The 19118-nt window shown below is 51.8% G+C and overlaps 2 protein-coding genes across 2 annotated transcripts in view; one reads left to right on the top strand and one right to left on the bottom strand.

Moving 5' to 3' along the window:
- The window catches only part of AFAP1L2 (actin filament associated protein 1 like 2), a 38266-nt gene extending 25692 nt beyond the window's left edge, over positions 1-12574 (top strand). Inside the window, exons 8-19 of the mRNA XM_042781049.1 lie at positions 1552-1641; positions 3154-3238; positions 3892-3996; positions 5526-5737; positions 7414-7559; positions 8378-8489; positions 9058-9294; positions 9385-9547; positions 9754-9909; positions 11040-11221; positions 11344-11460; positions 12548-12574. Coding sequence (XP_042636983.1) covers positions 1552-1641; positions 3154-3238; positions 3892-3996; positions 5526-5737; positions 7414-7559; positions 8378-8489; positions 9058-9294; positions 9385-9547; positions 9754-9909; positions 11040-11221; positions 11344-11460; positions 12548-12574 — 1632 coding nt within the window. The remainder of the gene's footprint in view (positions 1-1551; positions 1642-3153; positions 3239-3891; positions 3997-5525; positions 5738-7413; positions 7560-8377; positions 8490-9057; positions 9295-9384; positions 9548-9753; positions 9910-11039; positions 11222-11343; positions 11461-12547) is intronic.
- A 4763-nt stretch (positions 12575-17337) lies between these two features.
- The window catches only part of VWA2 (von Willebrand factor A domain containing 2), a 35072-nt gene continuing 33291 nt past the window's right edge, over positions 17338-19118 (bottom strand). Inside the window, exons 11-12 of the mRNA XM_007941613.1 lie at positions 18102-18653; positions 17338-17471 (exon numbers count right to left, since the gene is read on the bottom strand). Of these exons, the coding sequence (XP_007939804.1) occupies positions 17338-17471; positions 18102-18653 (686 nt within the window). The remainder of the gene's footprint in view (positions 17472-18101; positions 18654-19118) is intronic.

Genomic DNA, 19118 nt, shown 5'->3' with positions numbered 1-19118 from the left:
AGCTTGATGTCTCCTGTGACTATGGTCTGTGGGTTGGCTTCTAACTCCCTTCTTTTGTCCAGGTCCCCTGTCCCCTGTCCCAGCTGGCCCAGTCTCCATGACGGCCCTTCCTCACCGCGTGCACTCTCTTTTGCTCGCTCTCGCGTTCTCTCTCCCCTGCCTCCCTCTTTCCTCACACCCATATCTACCCCTCACCCCAGCTTCCCTCCCCAAACTCCCATGCCCTCTCCCTGAGACCCCTGCCCCACAGGTCTTGCTGGTGGTTTCAAAAACAAGCAACCTTTCTTTCCTGGCTGCATAGAGAGACCCTGTGCCTCCCTGCTCTGGTGAACTGCGGGGGTGAGCTTGGCTGTGAGTGCCCCTAGAGAAGCTGCATGCTCTTGGAGCTGACGGGGCTGGTGGCCTATTAGGTGGCCTGTTAGCCTAGCCTCACTAGTTTTCTGAAACGGGCCTCCCTTCCTGGCTCTTACAGAGCCTAACCACGTCTGGACCACAGGCTCAGGGACAGAGCTGGGAGACGCTGTGACTGAAAGGAGAGTCCCAGAAGAGGAAGGTTCGGGTGGATGGAAACCCCAGCCCTCGAGCCTAGACACTGAGCAGGGACATCATGACTCCAGGCCCTGGCTGCTAAAGACGCTCCCCTATGCTGAGCACTTGACATGCTCTGCTCCCCACAGCACAGTCCCCCGTGCCCTAGGCACTGTCATATTTCACAGAGGCGGCAGCTGAAGCTTGAGTCCAAGGTCATCAGGTGACACGCTGTCCTGAGCCTTTGCTCTTCCCAGTGCAGTGTGCCGTGTATTAGGTGAGGACCCGGGTCCCAGCTCTGATACATAACACTGCCCTGAGATGACCTCACCCAGAATCTTTCTTGCTTTTGTTCTGTGGTTCTTCTCATTTAAACCCATTTCCATCCCCTGTGCTGGGTGGGCACTGAGGAAGGAACATCACTGATGTGGAGGAATGGTGTGCTGGGACTGCCCTAGGCTGACATCCTCTGGGGATCCCTAAGGTTGCTGCTCTGTGGGGTCAGAGCCCCCTCTGACCTCCTGCAGCTGCCCCCCAGATCCCCCCTTCTTGGGTGCAGGTTAAAAAGCTCCTCCCCACAGAGGGGCGGGGTGGACTGTAGCTGGCCCGTCTGGTGAGCTGGTTGTGGGAGCCTCAGTTCACAGGCCAGCTTCTCAAGCAGCGTGGATGAACGCCTCCAAGCCAGGGAACCGTCAGTAAATGTGGTTGCTTATCCAGGCTACAAGGGAACAGTCACCCTGCCCAGGATGATGGCTAACACGGGCAGGGAGACAGTTCTAGAGCTGAGGACTGGTTTCTCTGGCCAGCTTTGAGCTTGCTACAACGGCCCTGCCCCTAGTCCACCCCACTGCAGTGAGCGCTGGGGCTGCGGGGGGAAGAGGGGTGGTCCTCTGTTCCCTGGAAATCAAGCATCGTCTCTTTCATCTCCACCCACTCCCTTTGACCTTGAGTCGGGCTCTTTGTGCAGGCCAGAAGGGACTCGTGGGGCTGCAGCCTTCCCTGACACCTCTCTTCTCCTGTCAGGTCATCCAGGAGGTAAGCGGCCTGCCTTCTGAGGGCATGTCAGAGGGGTACCCATGCGTCCCAGATGCCCAGCGCCTCAACTGTCAGAAAGTAAGCCTCTCCCGGAGGAGGTCGCATTTCCTTTTTTCTCTATAAACATAAAAAGTGTAAGTTGGGAGCTATGTTTTTTATATCTCAGCCCAATGACTAAAGAAGCTGCAAGGCTTGGATAAGCTTTGGCAGGACATCAGAAGAGCATGCACACGTTCAGACTGTGTTCTTGCTTGAGGTGGAAGCTTTATGGGAACGTAAGGGGCTTGGCCCACATGCCAAAGCAGAAGGATTTACTCTCTGAGGTGTTCTTCCCACTTACTCCCCAGTCTGGCCTCTGAGTGACTGTCTTGGCGCTGACCCCGCCCAAAGGGCTCTAGTGCTCACTGGCTGGGGCGTTTGGCCTAGGAGACAAGGGTGGAGGAAGTTGGGTTGGTTGCTGGCCAAGGGGTGGGGCATCACCTGTGGGCTCCCAGTCTGTGTCCCCCGTCTCTGCAGGTCAGTATCCTAAGACCTGGGCTTGCACAGAGCAGCCAGAGGGTCACTGGGCCTCATCTCAGGGTCCCCACTCCTGGCAGGGAAGAAATCAACAGGGAACCAGAGCGCCTAGATAAGGAGCAGGCCCTTTGTTCTTGGAGGGCACAGGCTGCATCTCCTGGGGAGAAACATCCCTGGTCCTGCCAGAGGAGGAACTTGAGGCAGGCTGATGTTCTATTTGTCTCAATCATTCCTTGATTATTGACAAGAAAACTAAAGTCAGAATGAACTTGGGGTACCTTCACATTGAGGTGAAAGATAAGATCCCTTGCTAAAGACTTGGTGAGCAGGGCTTCCTTGGCTGGGCACCTCCAGTCTCCAGTTCCTGCCCATGCAGGTTGTGGGTTGAGATCCTATTGGCTGGTTTTTGTGCCAGAGGTCTGGGGTAGGTGGTTCTCTAGAAGCTTGGTTGGAAGATTCTGGAAGCTTCAAGTGCTAACGGCAGCTGTAGCTGTGCTCTTCTAGGCACTGTCTGTCGTCTGTATAAGAACCCAGTGAGTGCAGACTGGGATGTCATCTCTAGTTCACACGTAGTGGAGCAAGGCTCCTAAGGCACACTGTGGCTGAAGGGTGCTAGAGCTGTGGTCTCACCTCGGGTAGCAGAGTCAGCTGTCAGTAGACCATCGCCTCCAGGGTGGTAGCTCCCAGTGTGACAGTCTACTTCAGCTGTGCCACCCTCCAGTTACCTAGAGGGCCACTGTCTTGGCCCATGACATGTGGACAGTGGAGGTGACCTCCCAAGAGAACCTGTGAATGAGGATGGGGGTGTGTTTTGAAGAGGAGCAGGTGCTCTGGGACAGGCCAGGGAACCTCAGTAAGGGGCAGGGAAGGCAGCTGGAGCAGCTGTTCTCAGGCCCCATGGGTAGCTTGGCCCATGTCCCATCAGTGCCCTGGATTGCCTTCCAGGTGACAGGGACGGGGTGGTCACATTGCCTCTGGCATACACCCAAGACCCCTTGCCTAGTTTTCCCCAGATTGCAGTCTCTGGGGTAACCATTTCCAGCCAGTGATCACCCCACTATTATTTTTCCCCAGCTGGACATTGCTGAGAAGTACCTGCCAGCCTCTGAGTATGGAGGCCCCGTGGATGGACACACTGAGGTCCCAGAGACCAAAGACGGTAACAGCCCTGTGCCTCAGCCTCCTGGTCGGGGCTGGGGTGACAGCCCTGGGTGGGAGAGTTGTCTGTCTGGCTCAGCTATAGTAAGTTGTAGCACCTGATTCTAACATTGCTTTCAATTTATAAACTACTTGGAAATGCTGCAGCTGACCCCCCTCCCCCACCACCGGGTGCCAGCAAGTTGAGTCTGATGTGTCAGCATGGAACTGTGCCCCACAGGGTTTTCAAGGATCAGTGTTTTGGAAGGAGATCATAAGGCTCTTCCTGTTAGACAGCTCTGGGGGTATTTGAACCTCCAACCTTTTGGCTAGCAGCATTAACTCTCTGCACCATCTTGGAATTCCGAGATGGCTGGTAAAAGGGAAAAGTGAGCAGATTGAAATCACATGTCACGAAATGCTTGGGATAGAATATTCTTATATTTATTCTTGTTTGCTAATCCCCTTCAACATGTTTTAACCAAGGTGGTGGATATAGATCCTCAGGTGCTTAGGTATTCTCCACGGGATGTGTGTTCTGTGGAACCCAACTGGGGAGCAGAACGATGTGTGTAGGGACGGGTGTGGTGGGAACAAGGCTGCCACTCATCATCTGGTGAGGGCGTGTCGGTGGGCTGTGTGCACTGCTGACAGCTCTCTCCGCCCTCTTGACAGTCAAGAAGAAATGTTCTGCTGGCCTCAAACTAAGCAACTTCATGAACCTGGGCAGGAAGAAGTCCACCTCGCTGGAGCCTCCAGAGAAGTCCCTTGAGACAGCCAGTAAGAGTCCCAGTTGCATGCTGGAGGATGAGCTTGGGGCCAGGGCAGAGGGTTTGGGTCTTGCTTTAACCCTTCCAGGGACGGAGAGCCCTCAGTCCTCAGATACTTGTTTCTCTTGACTGAAGGTGGTTCTCTGTGCCTAGTAAGAGTCCACTTTGCTGCAAGGCTTAACCCTTTGTGGAAATGAGGGTAACTGACTCGTGTCCTCCCAATGTTTCTATAAGTTACATTCCTTTGATCAGTATTTATGGAGCATGGCAAGGACCAAGTGTCAGGCATCATGAAACAGGCAGAGGATGACATAGTCATGAGAGCTTACGGCCCAGGAGAGAATGATGGCCTTATACCGTAACCACAGTGTGCCATCCTAGTAGTTATAAAAACTCGGGGACTAAAGGAGCCTGCTCTGTGGTCAGAGGGGGCTTTGTGGGGAAGGATGCTTTATGACCATGAGCCTTAGAGGGTGGTGCTGTGTGGCAGGAGTAAAGATTCTGAGATGGGGACAGGTGAGATCCATCGGGGTGTGATGAGGAGGCCATGTTGCTGGCATCTAGGGGGTATATGGGTATTGGCACCCAGGGTGGGCTCTTGGGAGGTCACCTCCACTGTCCACATGTCATATTTGATAGGGGCCCTCCCCAGATAATGTCCTGGGGTTAGGAGCTGAGCCTAGGGTCCTGCTCCCAACCTGAGCCTCACTGCTGTAGCTCCCCTCAAGCCTGGCTCATTCCTGAGTCCCAGTGAAATTCTCTTGTGTGAGGGTGGGAAGGCAGCAGATGGGGCCTTACCTTTGGAGCTTCCTGCTTCTGTGGCCTGACTCTGCCAGCCCTGCAGCCTCGGCAGTGGGCCAGGTCTCAGTGAGTCACTGTTTGGGAGCTGTGGCTGGGCTGTTGCTGGAACTCTGCTCTCGGCATCTAGGCAAGCCGGTCCCCTGTGGCAGTGGGCAGGGCAGAGAACGGCTCTCCTTCCCAGGACTCGGTGCTTGGGCCCTGAGCCCCAGCCTTTAGACCCTGATTCCCCTTGCTCCTAAGAATGCAGATGGTGTGTTGCCTTTGTGAAGTTCGTGTGTCCTTTTGGGGAGGTAGACATGGAGACAGAAACCAAGTGTTCTTAAAGGCTGGCTGAGCAAGGCACGCAGGACCCAGGGGAGCTGAGGAAACTAGGTGTGGAGGTAGCAGGCTCCAGCCTGTAGCCAGGGGCCTCGGGCCAGGGTGAGCTTCCTGGCCTGGTGGCCTAAGTTCCATAAGACATGGGACTGCTGCAGGGCTGTGCCCTTCGAGCTGTGAGGAAGTGGCCTAGAATTGCAGGACCCTGTCCTGGGCACCCATGGAGTCTGGGCTCATCAAAGACCCCCTCACTTCTCTCTGGACCACCTTGTCCTAAAACCAGCACTGGTGTGTTACTGCCTTCTGGGTCTAGCTGCCTCCACAAGGAAGACATGACTGAGATTCAGGGGTTCCTGGGGGGCGGGGCACTGCCCCTCCTCCACTGCTGAGCCCTCCAGTAGCGGTGCCCCCCACCCCCTGCAGGCTACCTGAATGTCCTGGTGAACAGCCAGTGGAGGCCACGCTGGTGCTTGGTCAAGGACAGCCACCTGCACTTCTACCAGGACCGGAACAGGAGCAAGGCTGCCCAGCAACCTCTTTGCTTGGTGGGCTGCGAGGTGGTGCCAGATCCGAGCCCAGACCACCTCTACTCCTTCCGCATCCTCCAGGACGGGGAGGAGCTGGTCAAACTTGAGGTACTGCGGGCCTGTGGGGCTGACGCGGTCACTGGGATTGGGGGCTTCGTGGTGATTTGCTGCAATTCCTACAAAGGGTGACTGTCACTCCACATTGTTTCTCCTTGGTGTTGCATGAGTGTGTGTGGGTTTTTTTTTATTATTTATTTCCATTTCCTTTCCAACTTCAGGGTGGGGTTATAGGTGAAGGACAATGAGCTACTTCCTGCACTCAGGACCTGAAGAATTTATAACTCCCTGAGCTGCTGGAAAGTCAGAGTGGACTTACTTTAGTCTGAGTCACAAGACAAGTCTAAATGATACCTGTTTAGAGCTTATAGGTTTGTGATACAATTGTACTTTGCCCACTTCAATGTGATGTTTACAAAATCAAGAAATGGCACTGCCTTGCACAGAGCCGGGGTAGGCAGGAGCCTTGTAGTGCCCTTACACGCACACTGCAGTTCACGTTATCCAGGGGTCTTCATCCAAATTACGCTCTGATGCTGCTCTCTGGTGGTCAAAGGGCTACATTGCAATAGCTTCAGGCCCTCAGGAAACTGTATCCATCCCATGTTCAGTATCTGCTTGAACACAGTAGGATGGTGAACAAGACAGATACTGTCCCTGCCCTCATGGACTTTTTCTATGATGAGTATGTTATTCACCTACCCAATTACTTAGTTAATTGCAGTTCTGGAAAGTAGTAGAGAGGGGAGGGGTGAGGAGGTTGGGCAGGGAAGGGCTCAGGCCTGAGACCCAACAGAGCAAAGTGTCTGTGGGATGGCAGTAGTTACTGCTTCCAGCTGGCCAGACAGGAAGGCGACAAAAAGGGACACGTGACGCGTTAGAAAGCCACTTTGGTTACCAGGCCAGAGATGGTGGCAGTTGGAACTAGTGGTGCTTGTGAGAGTTGTGTGGAGAAATCCACCTGAAATGGGAAAAGGCAGCCAGATACACATCAGATTCTTAACTTGTCACTGCCTGTAATGTAGCACTAAGGGTGGTGAAGCCGTGCTGGATGATGCTACCACAGTGGTGATGTGTTCTCCTGAAAATAACCCTCTAGCTTACAGGGAATGCCTAGCCTTCTCTTATAAAGGTCACAGGTGATACCTGCATTTTATGGCATGGACCCGGTGTAGATAGTTGATTAGAAGGCATCACAGCTGCTGGGATTTGGTTCTTGATTTATCAGAGCTGGTTGACCTAAGATATTTAGAACATCCTGAAAACCATCAATGACAGTACATGTGAATTTGGTTATTTCTTAGCAGGGATCCAGGCAACCATGTGTACATGGATTAAAGTGCTGACACATGATAGTTCAGAAAATAGAAGTGCCAACCTAAAGATAAATGCAGTTTTAACAGTTCTCTCCAACCCAGTAGCTTTCTTGGAACATAAGTATATCAAATCACTGATGTCCAGTGTCACCGAGGTGAATCCAGGTAGCACTGGGGGCAGGAAGCATTATTTGGAGTCCCTACATGCTACCCAGTCAATTCTGACCTATAGTGACACTATACACAACCAAATGTGCCATCCTTACCATTGTTGTAGGGGATGAGATAGGCTGGTCCAAGGAGGGGTGTGGGCCCCCTCAGCTGCTTTGCCTGGGGTGGGCCTAGTGGGGAGAGGCTGGGCGCCAGCCTGGAACACCTCACCCAGCTCGGGACTCTTGGCCTCCTTCCCAGGCCAAGTCTTCGGAGGAGATGGGCCACTGGCTGGGCCTCCTGCTCTCTGAGTCAGGCTCCAAGACAAACCCAGAGGAGTTCACCTACGACTACGTGGATGCAGACAGGGTTTCCTGCATTGTGACTGCAGCCAAAAACTCTCTCCTGTGAGTGTTCATGGGCCTTCTGCTTTGTACCTGTTCCTTTCCAGCCATGCTTCGAGGCCTGGAGAGGCCTTGGGCTGTCACTTGCAGTGGGGTGGCAGCTGGGAAGACTGGGTTCAGTGCTGTTCCACCCAGCAGCAGGATGAGGCTAAGGCTGTGTCCAAGCAGTAGCCCTCAGGGAGGCTCACCTAAGAGTTAGAAGCTGAGCCAGGCTTTGGGTCCCCGCATCTCTGAGTAGGGGAATATGCTCTCCAACTTCTTCTGGTGGAGCCTGCTGCTTTGCAGACCTCCTGTGCAGCCCTCCTGTTGACTTAGCACTTTCCCATGGGCCCCTCACTCCATCCCCAGCACCCTTGCATTGAGCTGGGCTGGCCCTTCTGCTTTCCAGGGGTACATCCCAAGTTAGGTTGGTGCAGCTGGTAGATGCTGGTCCTGCTGCTGAAATGGACCCCTTTCCTTATATACCAGATGGGAAGACTACTGTGGCCCAAGCTACTGGGAGGATGAAATGAGAAGGGACTTTATGGTTGGGAGGAGGTCCTCACCTAGGAATGAGGAAGAGGTGCTGGCAAAAGGAGAGAGAGGGCAGGGAATGTTTTTTTTTTTTTCTTCCTTCCTCCTTCCCTGCAAGAGAAATCCCAAGAGTTCTAGTAAGGTGGCACCTGGGGGAGATTCTCCCCAAGTGAACCAACTGCCCCGCAGCTGGCGGTAGGTGCCAGGTCCTTGTGTAGCCTCCAGCTTGCGTTGTGCCCTCACTGTTCGGAATCCTTTGAGATGTGGCTTTCCCTGCCCTGAGCCCCTCATCACACTGTGTCTTGCAGACTGATGCAGAGAAAGTTCTCAGAACCCAACACGTACATCGATGGTCTGCCCTGCCAGGACCGGCAGGAGGAGCTGTATGATGACGTGGAGATGTCGGAGCTGACGGCAGCGGTGAGGGCCCCCTTCCTCCTCCTGCCACCCATGCCTCAAAGCCAGATGCCCTTAGATTGTCCCTAAGCTGACAGGTTCTGGGTTCACCTCCATGGCCACTCAAGCAGAAACCTAGATGAAGCAGGTCCTCTTTCATTGGCTGGGGCTGTGGCAGCCACCTGGCCTGGGGACTTGTGTGGATAAGACAGCTGCTTAGCTGCCCAGGTCAGGGCTGGGGCTAGTGATGCTATTCATCTTCTAGCCCAAATTGATGGCTGGGATGGAATCATCGTACTGAGTGACTGCTGGGCCTGGGCACTGAATGCCTGGGCGGGGGGAGGGGGCGGGGCGTGCTCCATGTGCATCAGCTCATTGACCTGGATCCACTTTATTATAGAGAGGTACCACTCTTAACTTTGCTAAAACTTTTGTGTTGATCTGTAAAGAGAAGTAATATGTCCTGGGCCTCCTAGTGGCAAATCCAGGCTGCTGCACTCCTGCTCAGCAGGGGGGTCCCGGGAGGGAGGTCCCTTCAAATTCTGGCAGGAGGTGGCGGGGAAAGTCCTGTCTTGCTTACTTTCCTCTGCAGGTGGACCCCGCTGAGGAAGACCCCCCAGGGATAGATGCTCATAGTGCAAGCGAGCCTGACCGAGTGTACCTGGACCTCACACCTGTTAAGTCTCTCCTCCCTGGCCCTGCTGGTGCCCTGGCCTCCTCCCCAACCCTGCTCTGCTTGGACAGCCCGGCTGAGGCCTTCCCTGTGGACCCAGGGCCTGCCCCAGATGAGCCCTGCATGCAGGCTGCAGCGACCCCTGAGGAGCAGGTAGTGGCCTCCCTGGGGCTGTGCTGGCCCTCCCTTCCCAGGCCCTCTGGCTGCCTGAGTCATGTTCGCTTTCTCTCAAAGCAGAGGCTGCAGGAGAGTCCAGAACCTGAGGAGCTCTCTCTGAGAATCACCACTGTCAAGATCCAGACTGAAGGGCAGAGAATCTCCTTCCCTCAGAGCTGCCCTGACACTGTGACCCTGACCCCCACAGCTGCCAGCTCACCTGGGAGGGACAGGCTGCGGGCAGTCAGTACAGGTGCTTGTCCCAAGATTTTGAAATGGCTTAGAGATGGCACCTTGGTTCCTTTCCTCATGGAGAGGTGAAGGGACTTGCCCACGGTCCCTCAGCAAAGGTGGGGCTGCTCTGGTCTCCTAGCTCTGACCTGCTCAGGGCCAGACCATCCTTAAGACAGCCCTTGTGTCCCCAGCCTCGCTGACCTGAGGATCTCTCTGCGTCTACAGAGATCAAACTTGGCAAGAACAGGACAGAAGTGGAGGTGAAACGGTACACAGAGGAGAAAGAGAAGCTTGAAAAGAAGAAGGAAGAAATCCGGGGCCACCTGGCTCAGCTTCGGAAGGAGAAACGGGAGCTGAAAGAGACCCTGTTAAAGTGCACAGGTAAGGGGCCTCCCAGGAGCCCTGGGGCCACGGGGGTTAGCAATGCTGCTGCTGACCCAAAGGGCAGCGGTTGGGACCCTCTGGCTGTTTTGCAGGACAAAGATGAGGCAGTCTGCCTCCCTAAAGAGTAGAACCTTGGAAACTAACTCTATGGGGCAGTTCTACTCTGTCCTATAGGGTTGGTACGAGTCAGAATTGACTCAGTGGCCCTGTTCTTGTGTTTGATGGAAGATGCCTCCTTGTCCTGAAGGCCACAGGTGGGCCTCCAGCTCCTGAGCTTGGACTTTCTGGAGGAAAGATTGGGGGGAATCTGTGCAGCTTCACCCCTTCAACTTTGACAGAGCAGGACCTTCCTCTCTGGAACTCAGTATCCTGTTGGGGCTGTTGCTGCCCTGTACAGAGACCCTTCTGACCTGATGTCACTAGGATCAGGAAGTAGTAACAAAAGCTGGGTAAAGGAGATTTTTTAAAGTGATGTTTTACTTAAGACAAACGTATGAAGTCTAACCCTTTCTTCATTAGCTCACTTTTTGATGATGGGGCCAGCTTGCTAGAGTTCCAGGTCATCTTTCCTGCAAAAACCACCCCCAGGATGCACAGTTCTTAATTTCTAGTCTTTGCTTCTTCAAAGAATCTGGATCCTCCTCCCATTGTGGGACAGCTGTCCCTAGCAACTTGTCTTATAGACACAGCTTTTCTAGAGTAACTTTTCACACTCAGTTAATATGTAAACTGCACAGCTGTAATAAGTAGAGCTGGCATGAAGATGCCAACCCAGCTGATGTGTGTGAAGTTTCGTGTAGAGGGAAGGAGGTTAAAGGTACAGGCTGCCTTTTTCAGATGTAACAGTCTTTCTGGGCTATATAACTCACCCAGAAGTAAGAACGTTAGGTCTGATTGTACCTTGTTGACCATGACTGAACCTGTTTGAACTTAGAAGACCTGCCTCAGACTCATGCCTTCTTGTGCAGACAGACCTGTCCTCTGCCAGAGCCTTCCCCAGCCTTTGCAGAATGCTGATTCTGGATTTGAGACTTCCCACTGCAACTCTTGAGTATTAGAACCTGACCCAGTGTCCAGACCCAGCTGGAGGCCTGTTGCCATCCAATAGGGCTTCCTTCTCTCCACAGACAAGGGTGCCCTGGCTGGCCTAGAGCAAAAGCTGAGGGAGATAGAGGAGGAGTGCAGGAGTGAGGAGCACAGACGGGTGGACTTGGAGCTCAACATCATGGAGGTGAAGGCCAACCTCAAGAAGGCTGAGGCTGGGCCCGTGACACTGGGGACCACTGTGGATACCACTCACCTGGAGAGTGTCAACCCCCGTGTGAGTGCAGGGGCCAGGCCTCCTCTGGGCAACTTGGGGGAGCCTCCTGGTGGGGGTTGGATCCCATCATCCCTCCCTTCGATTTAGCCCTTGCTCTCCTGTGACCACAGCCCAAAGCTGCCACCCCTGTCCCCGAGTGCACCCCAGTCAACTCAGCAACAGCCCTCAAGAACAGACCTCTTTCAGTTATGGTCACAGGCAAAGGCACTGTCCTCCAGAAAGCCAAGGTAAGCAGTCACTCCCGGCCTCCTCCAGGGCTAGTGGAGCTGTCCCCAAGGTGGTGCCTTGCTGCTTTTGACTCTGGGTGGGGGGAGGAGTTCAGGGACAGATTGAATAAATGAAAAGCTCTATGCTCCTAAAGACCTTCTGCCACTGAGGTTGCCCAGCCAGCTAGGAGTTAAACCAGAAATGCCGGGGTTTTTCCCCCAAGGATTACATGAAAAGTATTATTAATCCTTTGCTCATTTATATAATTAAGAGCATGCCTGGAGCTGTCCTGGTTTTTGGCAGACTCCTTACTTTCCATCCCCTTGTGCTTACCTGCTGAAGATGTTTTGAGGCAGCTCCACCCGTGACTATCAAATCCACAGTGGAAGTGGTAGGCCACTGAGCCTCGCTGCTACACTTAAAGTATATGTATACAGGCATGAATCCTACCTGCATAGATATTCAAGGAGATCTACTGGTGCTGTGGTTAAGGCACTGGCCTGCTAACCAAAACATCAGCAGTTCAAATCTACCAGTTGCTCTGCAGGAGAAAGACGAGGTAGTCTGGAAACCCTAGGGGACTTGTTGCCATGAGTAGGAAGTGACTCAGTAGCATTGAGTTTGGGTTTTTTTACTGGGATTTGGGTGAAAGTTACAGTTCACACACTGACTATAATTTCCAACAATGCAACAGCTCCCCTTCCTCCCCATAGTCCTCCCCATAGTTACCTCTTCCTTGTGTCCATCCCTCCATACACTCCTGCTCCCTGAGCATACACAGCCCTTTTTTTCTCCCCTGATTGTCCTCTCCAAGGAGTGTATCTACTGCAGCTAAATGTTCAGCTCATATGCCTGTCTTTTGTTGGGCTGGAAGCCACCGGAGTGGGTTCTCTTCCAGACCTGAAGGGCAGCCAGGGACCCTAGTCTCACTGGGTTCCTCCAGACAGCAACTTTAAAAAAAAATTTACAGCAACTTTAAAAAAAAATTTGTTCCAGATTTGTTCACTTATTTGGTCCATGTTTACATTTTTGAATGCATCTAAGATTTGCTACAGTGGAGTAACTTTCTTTTTCTTTGGGGGTGCTGGTATTTGAATGGTACCCTAGGAATGGGAGAAGAAGGGAGCAAGCTAGGAACCAAGCATCATCTAAGGACTATCATGCTACGGACCTTGGTGACAATCCTGCTTCGTTAAAGCAGCAACTCTGGGAAAGGGTGCGTCTGTTTAGAAGAAAAATCAAGGACTCTGGCTAAGGGAAGGCTCTGTCCCAGGAGAAAAAATACAGGGAAGAAGGTGTCCTTGAGAAGTCAGGCTCTTGGATGGACCCAAGAACACTGTTGTATGTATGTGTTGTATGTACTACTTCTTTGAAGTTTCCATCAACAGGATTTGTAAGTGGAAAGGTTCTGTGGCACAGAAACTGGTAGTGAGTCCTTGTCCACGTGTAGGTGGCTGTGTGACTGAGAAGACCCAGGCTCATACCTGTCATCTCTTCCCCCATACTTACAGTGTGGAGGGTGAAACTGCCCTTGCTTTCCACTCCTCTCCAATATTTACAGGCCCACAGTGACTGTACCTGTTTGAGAAACTAATGGGGAAGTGTCTCAGGCCTGTCCGCTAGGGTCAAGGCCAGACCTAGACCAACTCCTTCTAGACAGTAAGTAATATGCTGTATTATATGGAAAGAAAAAAAAATCACCATGTGTTTACAGATTGAGTGTTGTGGCCAGGCCCTTGTTAAGGGTTATTTAATATGTTCCTATGTTCCCTTTCATTCTTATTTTTCAAGTTATACCCAGGTCCCTTCCAGGAAAAAGTGGGGAGTGAGTTTGGGATAAGGGGGTCCCCTCAAAATTGGCAATGCTGTTTTGGGGGGGCTGTCCTTTGCTTCCTGTTTTGTGGTATTTTTTCTCTGTCATTCCTGCCTCCTTTCTGGGAGTTCTGAATCCCTGTTCTCTGAGAACTAAAGGTCTTCCTGGCTCATCCCTGGGCTGCTCCCTCTTCTGTTGTCAACCCTTGGGGCCCCTTTACCAAGTGTGGAATTAGACTTAGATTTTTATAAATAAAATTTTAATTGTACTTTGGGCTTTCCTTGTATTTCAGGGCATATCTTAGCCATGTACACACTAAACTTCCAAACCTGTACTACAATACAAACTCTAAACCCCTTGTCATTGCATTGACTTAAAGTGATAGCAACCACCCATACAATAGAACTGCCCCCCAGATGGTTTCCAAGCCTGTAAATCTTTCTGGAAGCAGAGGGGCTGGTAGGATCGTATACGAGCAATTGAAAAATCAGTCATTAGGGCTGTTAACCACACCTAAGTAAAAGTAAATTGAGAAAATTGTTGGGAGGTTGCCTCAGTACTAGTTAAGGAGGGTCACAGCATAAATGCATTTTGAAAAAAATGACAAAACCTGGCTCAATAGAAAGGTAAGTATGCATACTGGCAAGAAAAAATTATACAGTTTGAGGAATCATGTAACTTCCATTCTATAAAGCCAGCTTTGCTCTTACACCCCAACTTTTGTCTATGGCCAGAAATGGCATTTGGCTTTTCTTTTGCAAACAATTCATGAGTGTATCTAATGAGTCATAACCACAGAGTTTATCCCAGGAATGCAAAGTTCAACACTTGGAAATAAATTAGAAAATATATTAGAAGTAGGCATTCTTAAAATAATCCATCTGTGGAATCAAGCAAATTTTAAGAACAGTATTTCTAGAGGCCCTACGTAATATAAATGACAAAGGAAATGTCCAAAGGGAGAGACAAAATCATGAAATGTTTAACAGGAGAATATATTTATGTATGACAGAGAAAGGGCTGGTTAAGCAGTAAGGTCAGAACCTCCTTACCATCACTGGGACTCTCACAAATGTTGGGCTGAGACCTCAACACTGAAGACCTTTGAGACATAACCAACTGTGGGTCCCTGGGTTTAAGTCCAAGCAACTTGAATGGGCATCCATCAGCCTGCTGCAGGGCAGTACAAAGTGCCTACACGAGACGACTGACCATCGTTTATATAAAGACCTGAATTCATGTACTTTCTGTACCATCGATCACCACTGGCTATATCATCCTGGCCCTCATGTTATCTTCAAAAGCCAGTGTAGTAACAGAAATGAAAACTAAAGGTTCTTAAAGCCAAGTGGTATTTAAACCCAAGTAATCTTGAACTTTTGTATATAACATACATACTTAGTTTACAAATAAAAACCATGATGACCCCCCTGGCCACAAGGGTTTCCACTGAAGAACCTATTCTCAACACGGGGCCAAGCACCATTTGCCAGAAATACTCTAAATAAGCCTTTTGCCATGTAAGTACACACATCCATTCAATAAATAACAGCATCTCTTAAAACATTCCTTTTAAAACTAGATTAAAAAAAAAAAAACCAGATAACATAAGCTCTCTGCTTAGAAAAGCAAAACCCTGGTAGGTTTCTCTCCTGTTTTTGTTAAAGAATTCTACTCCTCATCCTGGTGACAGGAAGGGAAGCATGACCTCTTCCTAACAAAATGCAAAAGACACCCTTGAAGGGAATATTGGATTCTTGACCAATTTTACACACCACCTGCCACAGGCCATCTGTAACCTCAGCCCCTCTCCCCATAGTCAGTCAATCACTGGTTAACATTCAGTCTAGGGTCTCACCAAGTCTCTTCCACATGAAGACTGAGTCACCAGAATGTCACAAATACCATTAAAGCTCCCTTTTCAACTAAAAGAAAATACACCCAATAAAGAAGTCTCCACTTTATGCCTGAAAATGCCATTGCCTCAGTGGCCCAAGTCACAAGCAAGTAAATACCTTCCATGGGGCATGACTGTCCCTCTAACATGCTCTTCAGCATCTTTTGTAGACAAAGCCGCCAACAGGCCAGCAGATTCCACTACAGTCTCCCATTTTCTGTCTCCTCAGAGGACAGATGCTTTGATGAAGCACAAACCAGGTGCAGAAAATCAGTACATACTTACATAGAGAGTTTCAACATCGTCATTGGGGGGTGAGCTCAGCTGCACTCTCCCTCCTGGGGAAGGAGCAGCAGGTTCTGGACAGACTGAAGCGGACAGTCACAGAGCCCCATGAGACAGAATGGTTCATGGAGGGTCGGCATCATCTCAGCGCTTAGCGTGCCCAGGTTGCCTGGAGGGGTGCAGCTGCTGCCTTCCTGCAGGTTTCTGGTGGGAGCCTTGGGTCTTGGGGGCACCTCCTCTTACGAGCCCTGGGGGGAGGAAGTAAACTTTGAGGACACAAGAGCCTGAGACCTTGCCTTATGCAGTTAACAGCCCCTGGCCTGCTTTTGGGGTCCCTGGTGGTACCAACAGTTAAGCGCTTGACAACTAACCAAGATGCTGGTGGTTGGAACCCACCCAGAGGTTCCTTGGTATGAAGACCTGGTGATGCAGTAAAGTGCTCAGCTGCCAACCAACAGGTTGGTGGTTTGAACCCACCAGGTGCTCCACAGAAGAAAGATGTGACAGTCTGTTTCTGTAAAGATCAACAACCTTGGAAACTGGGTGGGGCAGTTCCATTCTGTCCTATAGGGTCACTGTGAGTTGGCATCCACACGACCACAGTGAGTTTGGTTTTTAATCTGCTTCAGAAAAGTCATGGTCTTGAAAACCCAGGGGAACACAGTGTACACGTAGGATCACCAGGACTCAGAACTGACTCTATGGCAACTGGTTGGTTGGTTTTATTCTTTGGTCCTGCTCTTACCCTATAACCACCAAGAGAAGATGCCAAATCACCCTAGCTGTCACTCAGCTCCATGCTCTGACCTTAGGGAAGCAGCCTCTGTCCAAGGCTTCACTGTCCAGTTGCTAGCTAGTCTAGAACCCTCCCTTCTCCCTGAACTCCAGATTAGCACATCCAATTACCTGCTTCCCCCACTTGGTACCTCCCCTTCTGAGCAGAGTTCCAGATCTAGATCTCTACCCCCAAATCTCCCCCAGGCTCCCCATCTTAGTTCACAGGAATGTCATTTTTCTAGATGCTCAAAATCCTTAGGGCCAGGGCTGATGGATCTTCTTCCCAAACACCACATTCCATCTGTCATCAAATCCTGTCAGCTCTCCCTTGAAGACACTCTAGCTACTTTTCACCACCCTGACTGAGTCGTTCTCACCTCTCAACTGGATGGCTCCAACTGTTAGCAACTGTCATCTTGCCCTCAGCCCCCTGGACCATATTCCCCCAACATGGTGACCCCATGAGGGGTAAATCAGTTCATGCCACTCTTCTCCCACAGTCCTCCAAGGGCTCCCTTTGGGCTCTGGACAGACACAGTCCTGATACTGGTCAGAAGGCCCTGCTCAACTGGCCTGTCACCTCTCTGACCTCATCCCTTGCTCCCCGCAGTTCACCCCACTCCAGCTACACACACAGGCCGCCTCCTGCCCTGGCCATGGGCACTTGCTTTTCCCTCTGCTTGGAGCACATGGCTCACTCCCTGCCTACAGGCCATCACTCAGGTTGAATTCTCCACCCATTCACCTCCCCATGTCCTTCCCTAGCCACTCTATCTAAACCTAGCTCCCATCCGCACCCGCCTGCATGTTGCCAGGGTTCTCTCACGGGCTCCTAGCACCATCTAATGGTGTCTAGTCTACCATGTGTCATACTTATCTTATTACCTGTCCCCCCCCCCAAACATAAGCTCCATGGGGGCAGAGCTTTTGGCTGTTTATTACTACATCCCAGCACCTGGAACAAAGCCTGGGATGTAAGAGACACCCAACAGGTGTTTCACAAGTGAACAAATAAATTCATTGAGCACACACTCAAGAGCCTTCCTCGACTGCGTACCTGGGACCTGGTAAGATGCAGACTATGTCCCTGCCCCCCACCCAGCTCATGCATGCAGAGTGAGCACCTCACTTACGGTTCCCACAGTGGGGGCCCTCCCAGCCATCGTGGCACACGCAGCGGTAGCTCCCGTTCTGCAGCACGCAGGTGCCCTTGTTCATGCATGGGCTGGGTTTGCACAGGTTGACTGGCCGTTTAGCTTCTGCAATAAAGAACATGCCCACCACACCCGGCCTGGGTCAGCCCCAAAGACAGTAGAGTGAATGGCTTGCACACTTCAGCGTCTCCCGTGGCCCTCAAGCAACAGCTTAGCACATGGCTGTGATATGTATCACTAGGCTACATTACAAAGACTCAATACCCACCAGGCTTCCATCCCTATACATGCACATGGAGGCGCTGTCTCTGAGTACATAGGTGGTGCTTAGTACTGTTGTTATTGTCAGATGCTTTTTAAAAGGCGGAAAGGTTGTCACTGGCAAACGGAAGCCTTGGAGTCAGGCTGGCATGGCTGTATTTCCACCCCATCTGCCATTCACTCCTGAGGTCAGCAGCTTAGACCCTTGGGGGGGTCTGTGGATACCCCAAGGACAGCTTCCATGTAAATGGAACACATGAACTCTCAAGTTTTGGAAAGAGGCATTTGTGTTACTCAAATTCTCTGAGCTTAAACATCAAATGGGGATGGCCATGCCTAGCACAGGAGATTGTGGGGACACAGGGCCTGGTGGAGAACCTGGCACGTGAAGTGTTATCACAGATGTGAGGAGCCACTAGCTTTGTAAGGATGTGTGTGGAGGCAGCTGTGTGTGGTGTGGACCCCCCCACTCACCTTTACACAGCCAGTCGATGAGCACATCCTGGTGGTACCGCAGGTCTCCGTAAGCCGCCACGTGGATCAGGGCATCCCGGGGGCCTGCAAGCCTCTGTAATGCCTCCCTCAGGATGGGCCCCACACCCACAACCAACACGGAGATGCCGTTGTTCCTCAGCTTCTGAGCAGGGACAGCTGCGTCCTCTGACCCCCAACCACCGGTGAGCACCACCACGGCCTTGGGGACGCCAGGCCGGGCACCTCTCTGGACGGTCATCACCTTGTCATGGATGTGCAGTAAGGCCGTGCCAGCTGAGCCCGTCCCACCCAGGTAGGGGGCCTGGCTCATGGCCCGTAGCACAGCGGCCTGAGTGGGATGCGTGTCCAGCCCAAAGGCTGTCTGTACCCGGCTGCCGTATACCACCAGGCCAACCTGTGTCACATCGGGGTTCACGTCAAACCGGAGGGCACAGCTTCTCACGAAGCCCTGCATCTGAGCAAAGTTCTCTGGCCCTACAGAGGCTGAGGCGTCTAGCATGAAGACCAGGTCTAGCGACTGGGCCTGGCAGCCTGTGGGGCAAGCAGAGAGAACACCTCCATGGGTGGGGCGGGCCAGCACTCCAGGCCAGCAAAGTGGGGACAGTTCTAGAGCCAAGGTCACTGTCTAGTGCAGCAGCCATCCTCCCCATCGTCCCTTAGTCACACACCACCACTCTCTTAGAATGCTAGCAGGACACACAAACACCTAGCTGGGCCACATTTCCCAACCTCCCTTGCAGGTAGTCACAGCCACGTGTCTAAAGTTTAGCCAATGGGATGTGATTGGAAGGAACTACACCTTCCATGGTATGTCTTCAAAAAGTGCTTCCTCAAAAAGTAATGCTTAGAATTACATGGCCCAGCACTTCACCCCTACACGTGTACCTTCCCTATACCCCTATGTGTTACCCAAAAGAACTGAAAGCAGGGACTCAGGTATGCGTGCACCAAGGTTCACTGCAGCATTATTCACAAGAGCCACTGGGTTTCTGAGGC

This window comes from Orycteropus afer, unplaced genomic scaffold (genome assembly GCF_000298275.1).
Source record: "Orycteropus afer afer isolate SDZICR_OR568_19922 unplaced genomic scaffold, OryAfe1.0 scaffold00082, whole genome shotgun sequence".
In the NCBI taxonomy this organism is placed as follows: Eukaryota; Metazoa; Chordata; class Mammalia; order Tubulidentata; family Orycteropodidae; genus Orycteropus; species Orycteropus afer.
The sequence above is the reverse complement of the archived record's forward strand: the minus strand, read 5'-3'. Positions and strand labels throughout refer to the sequence as shown.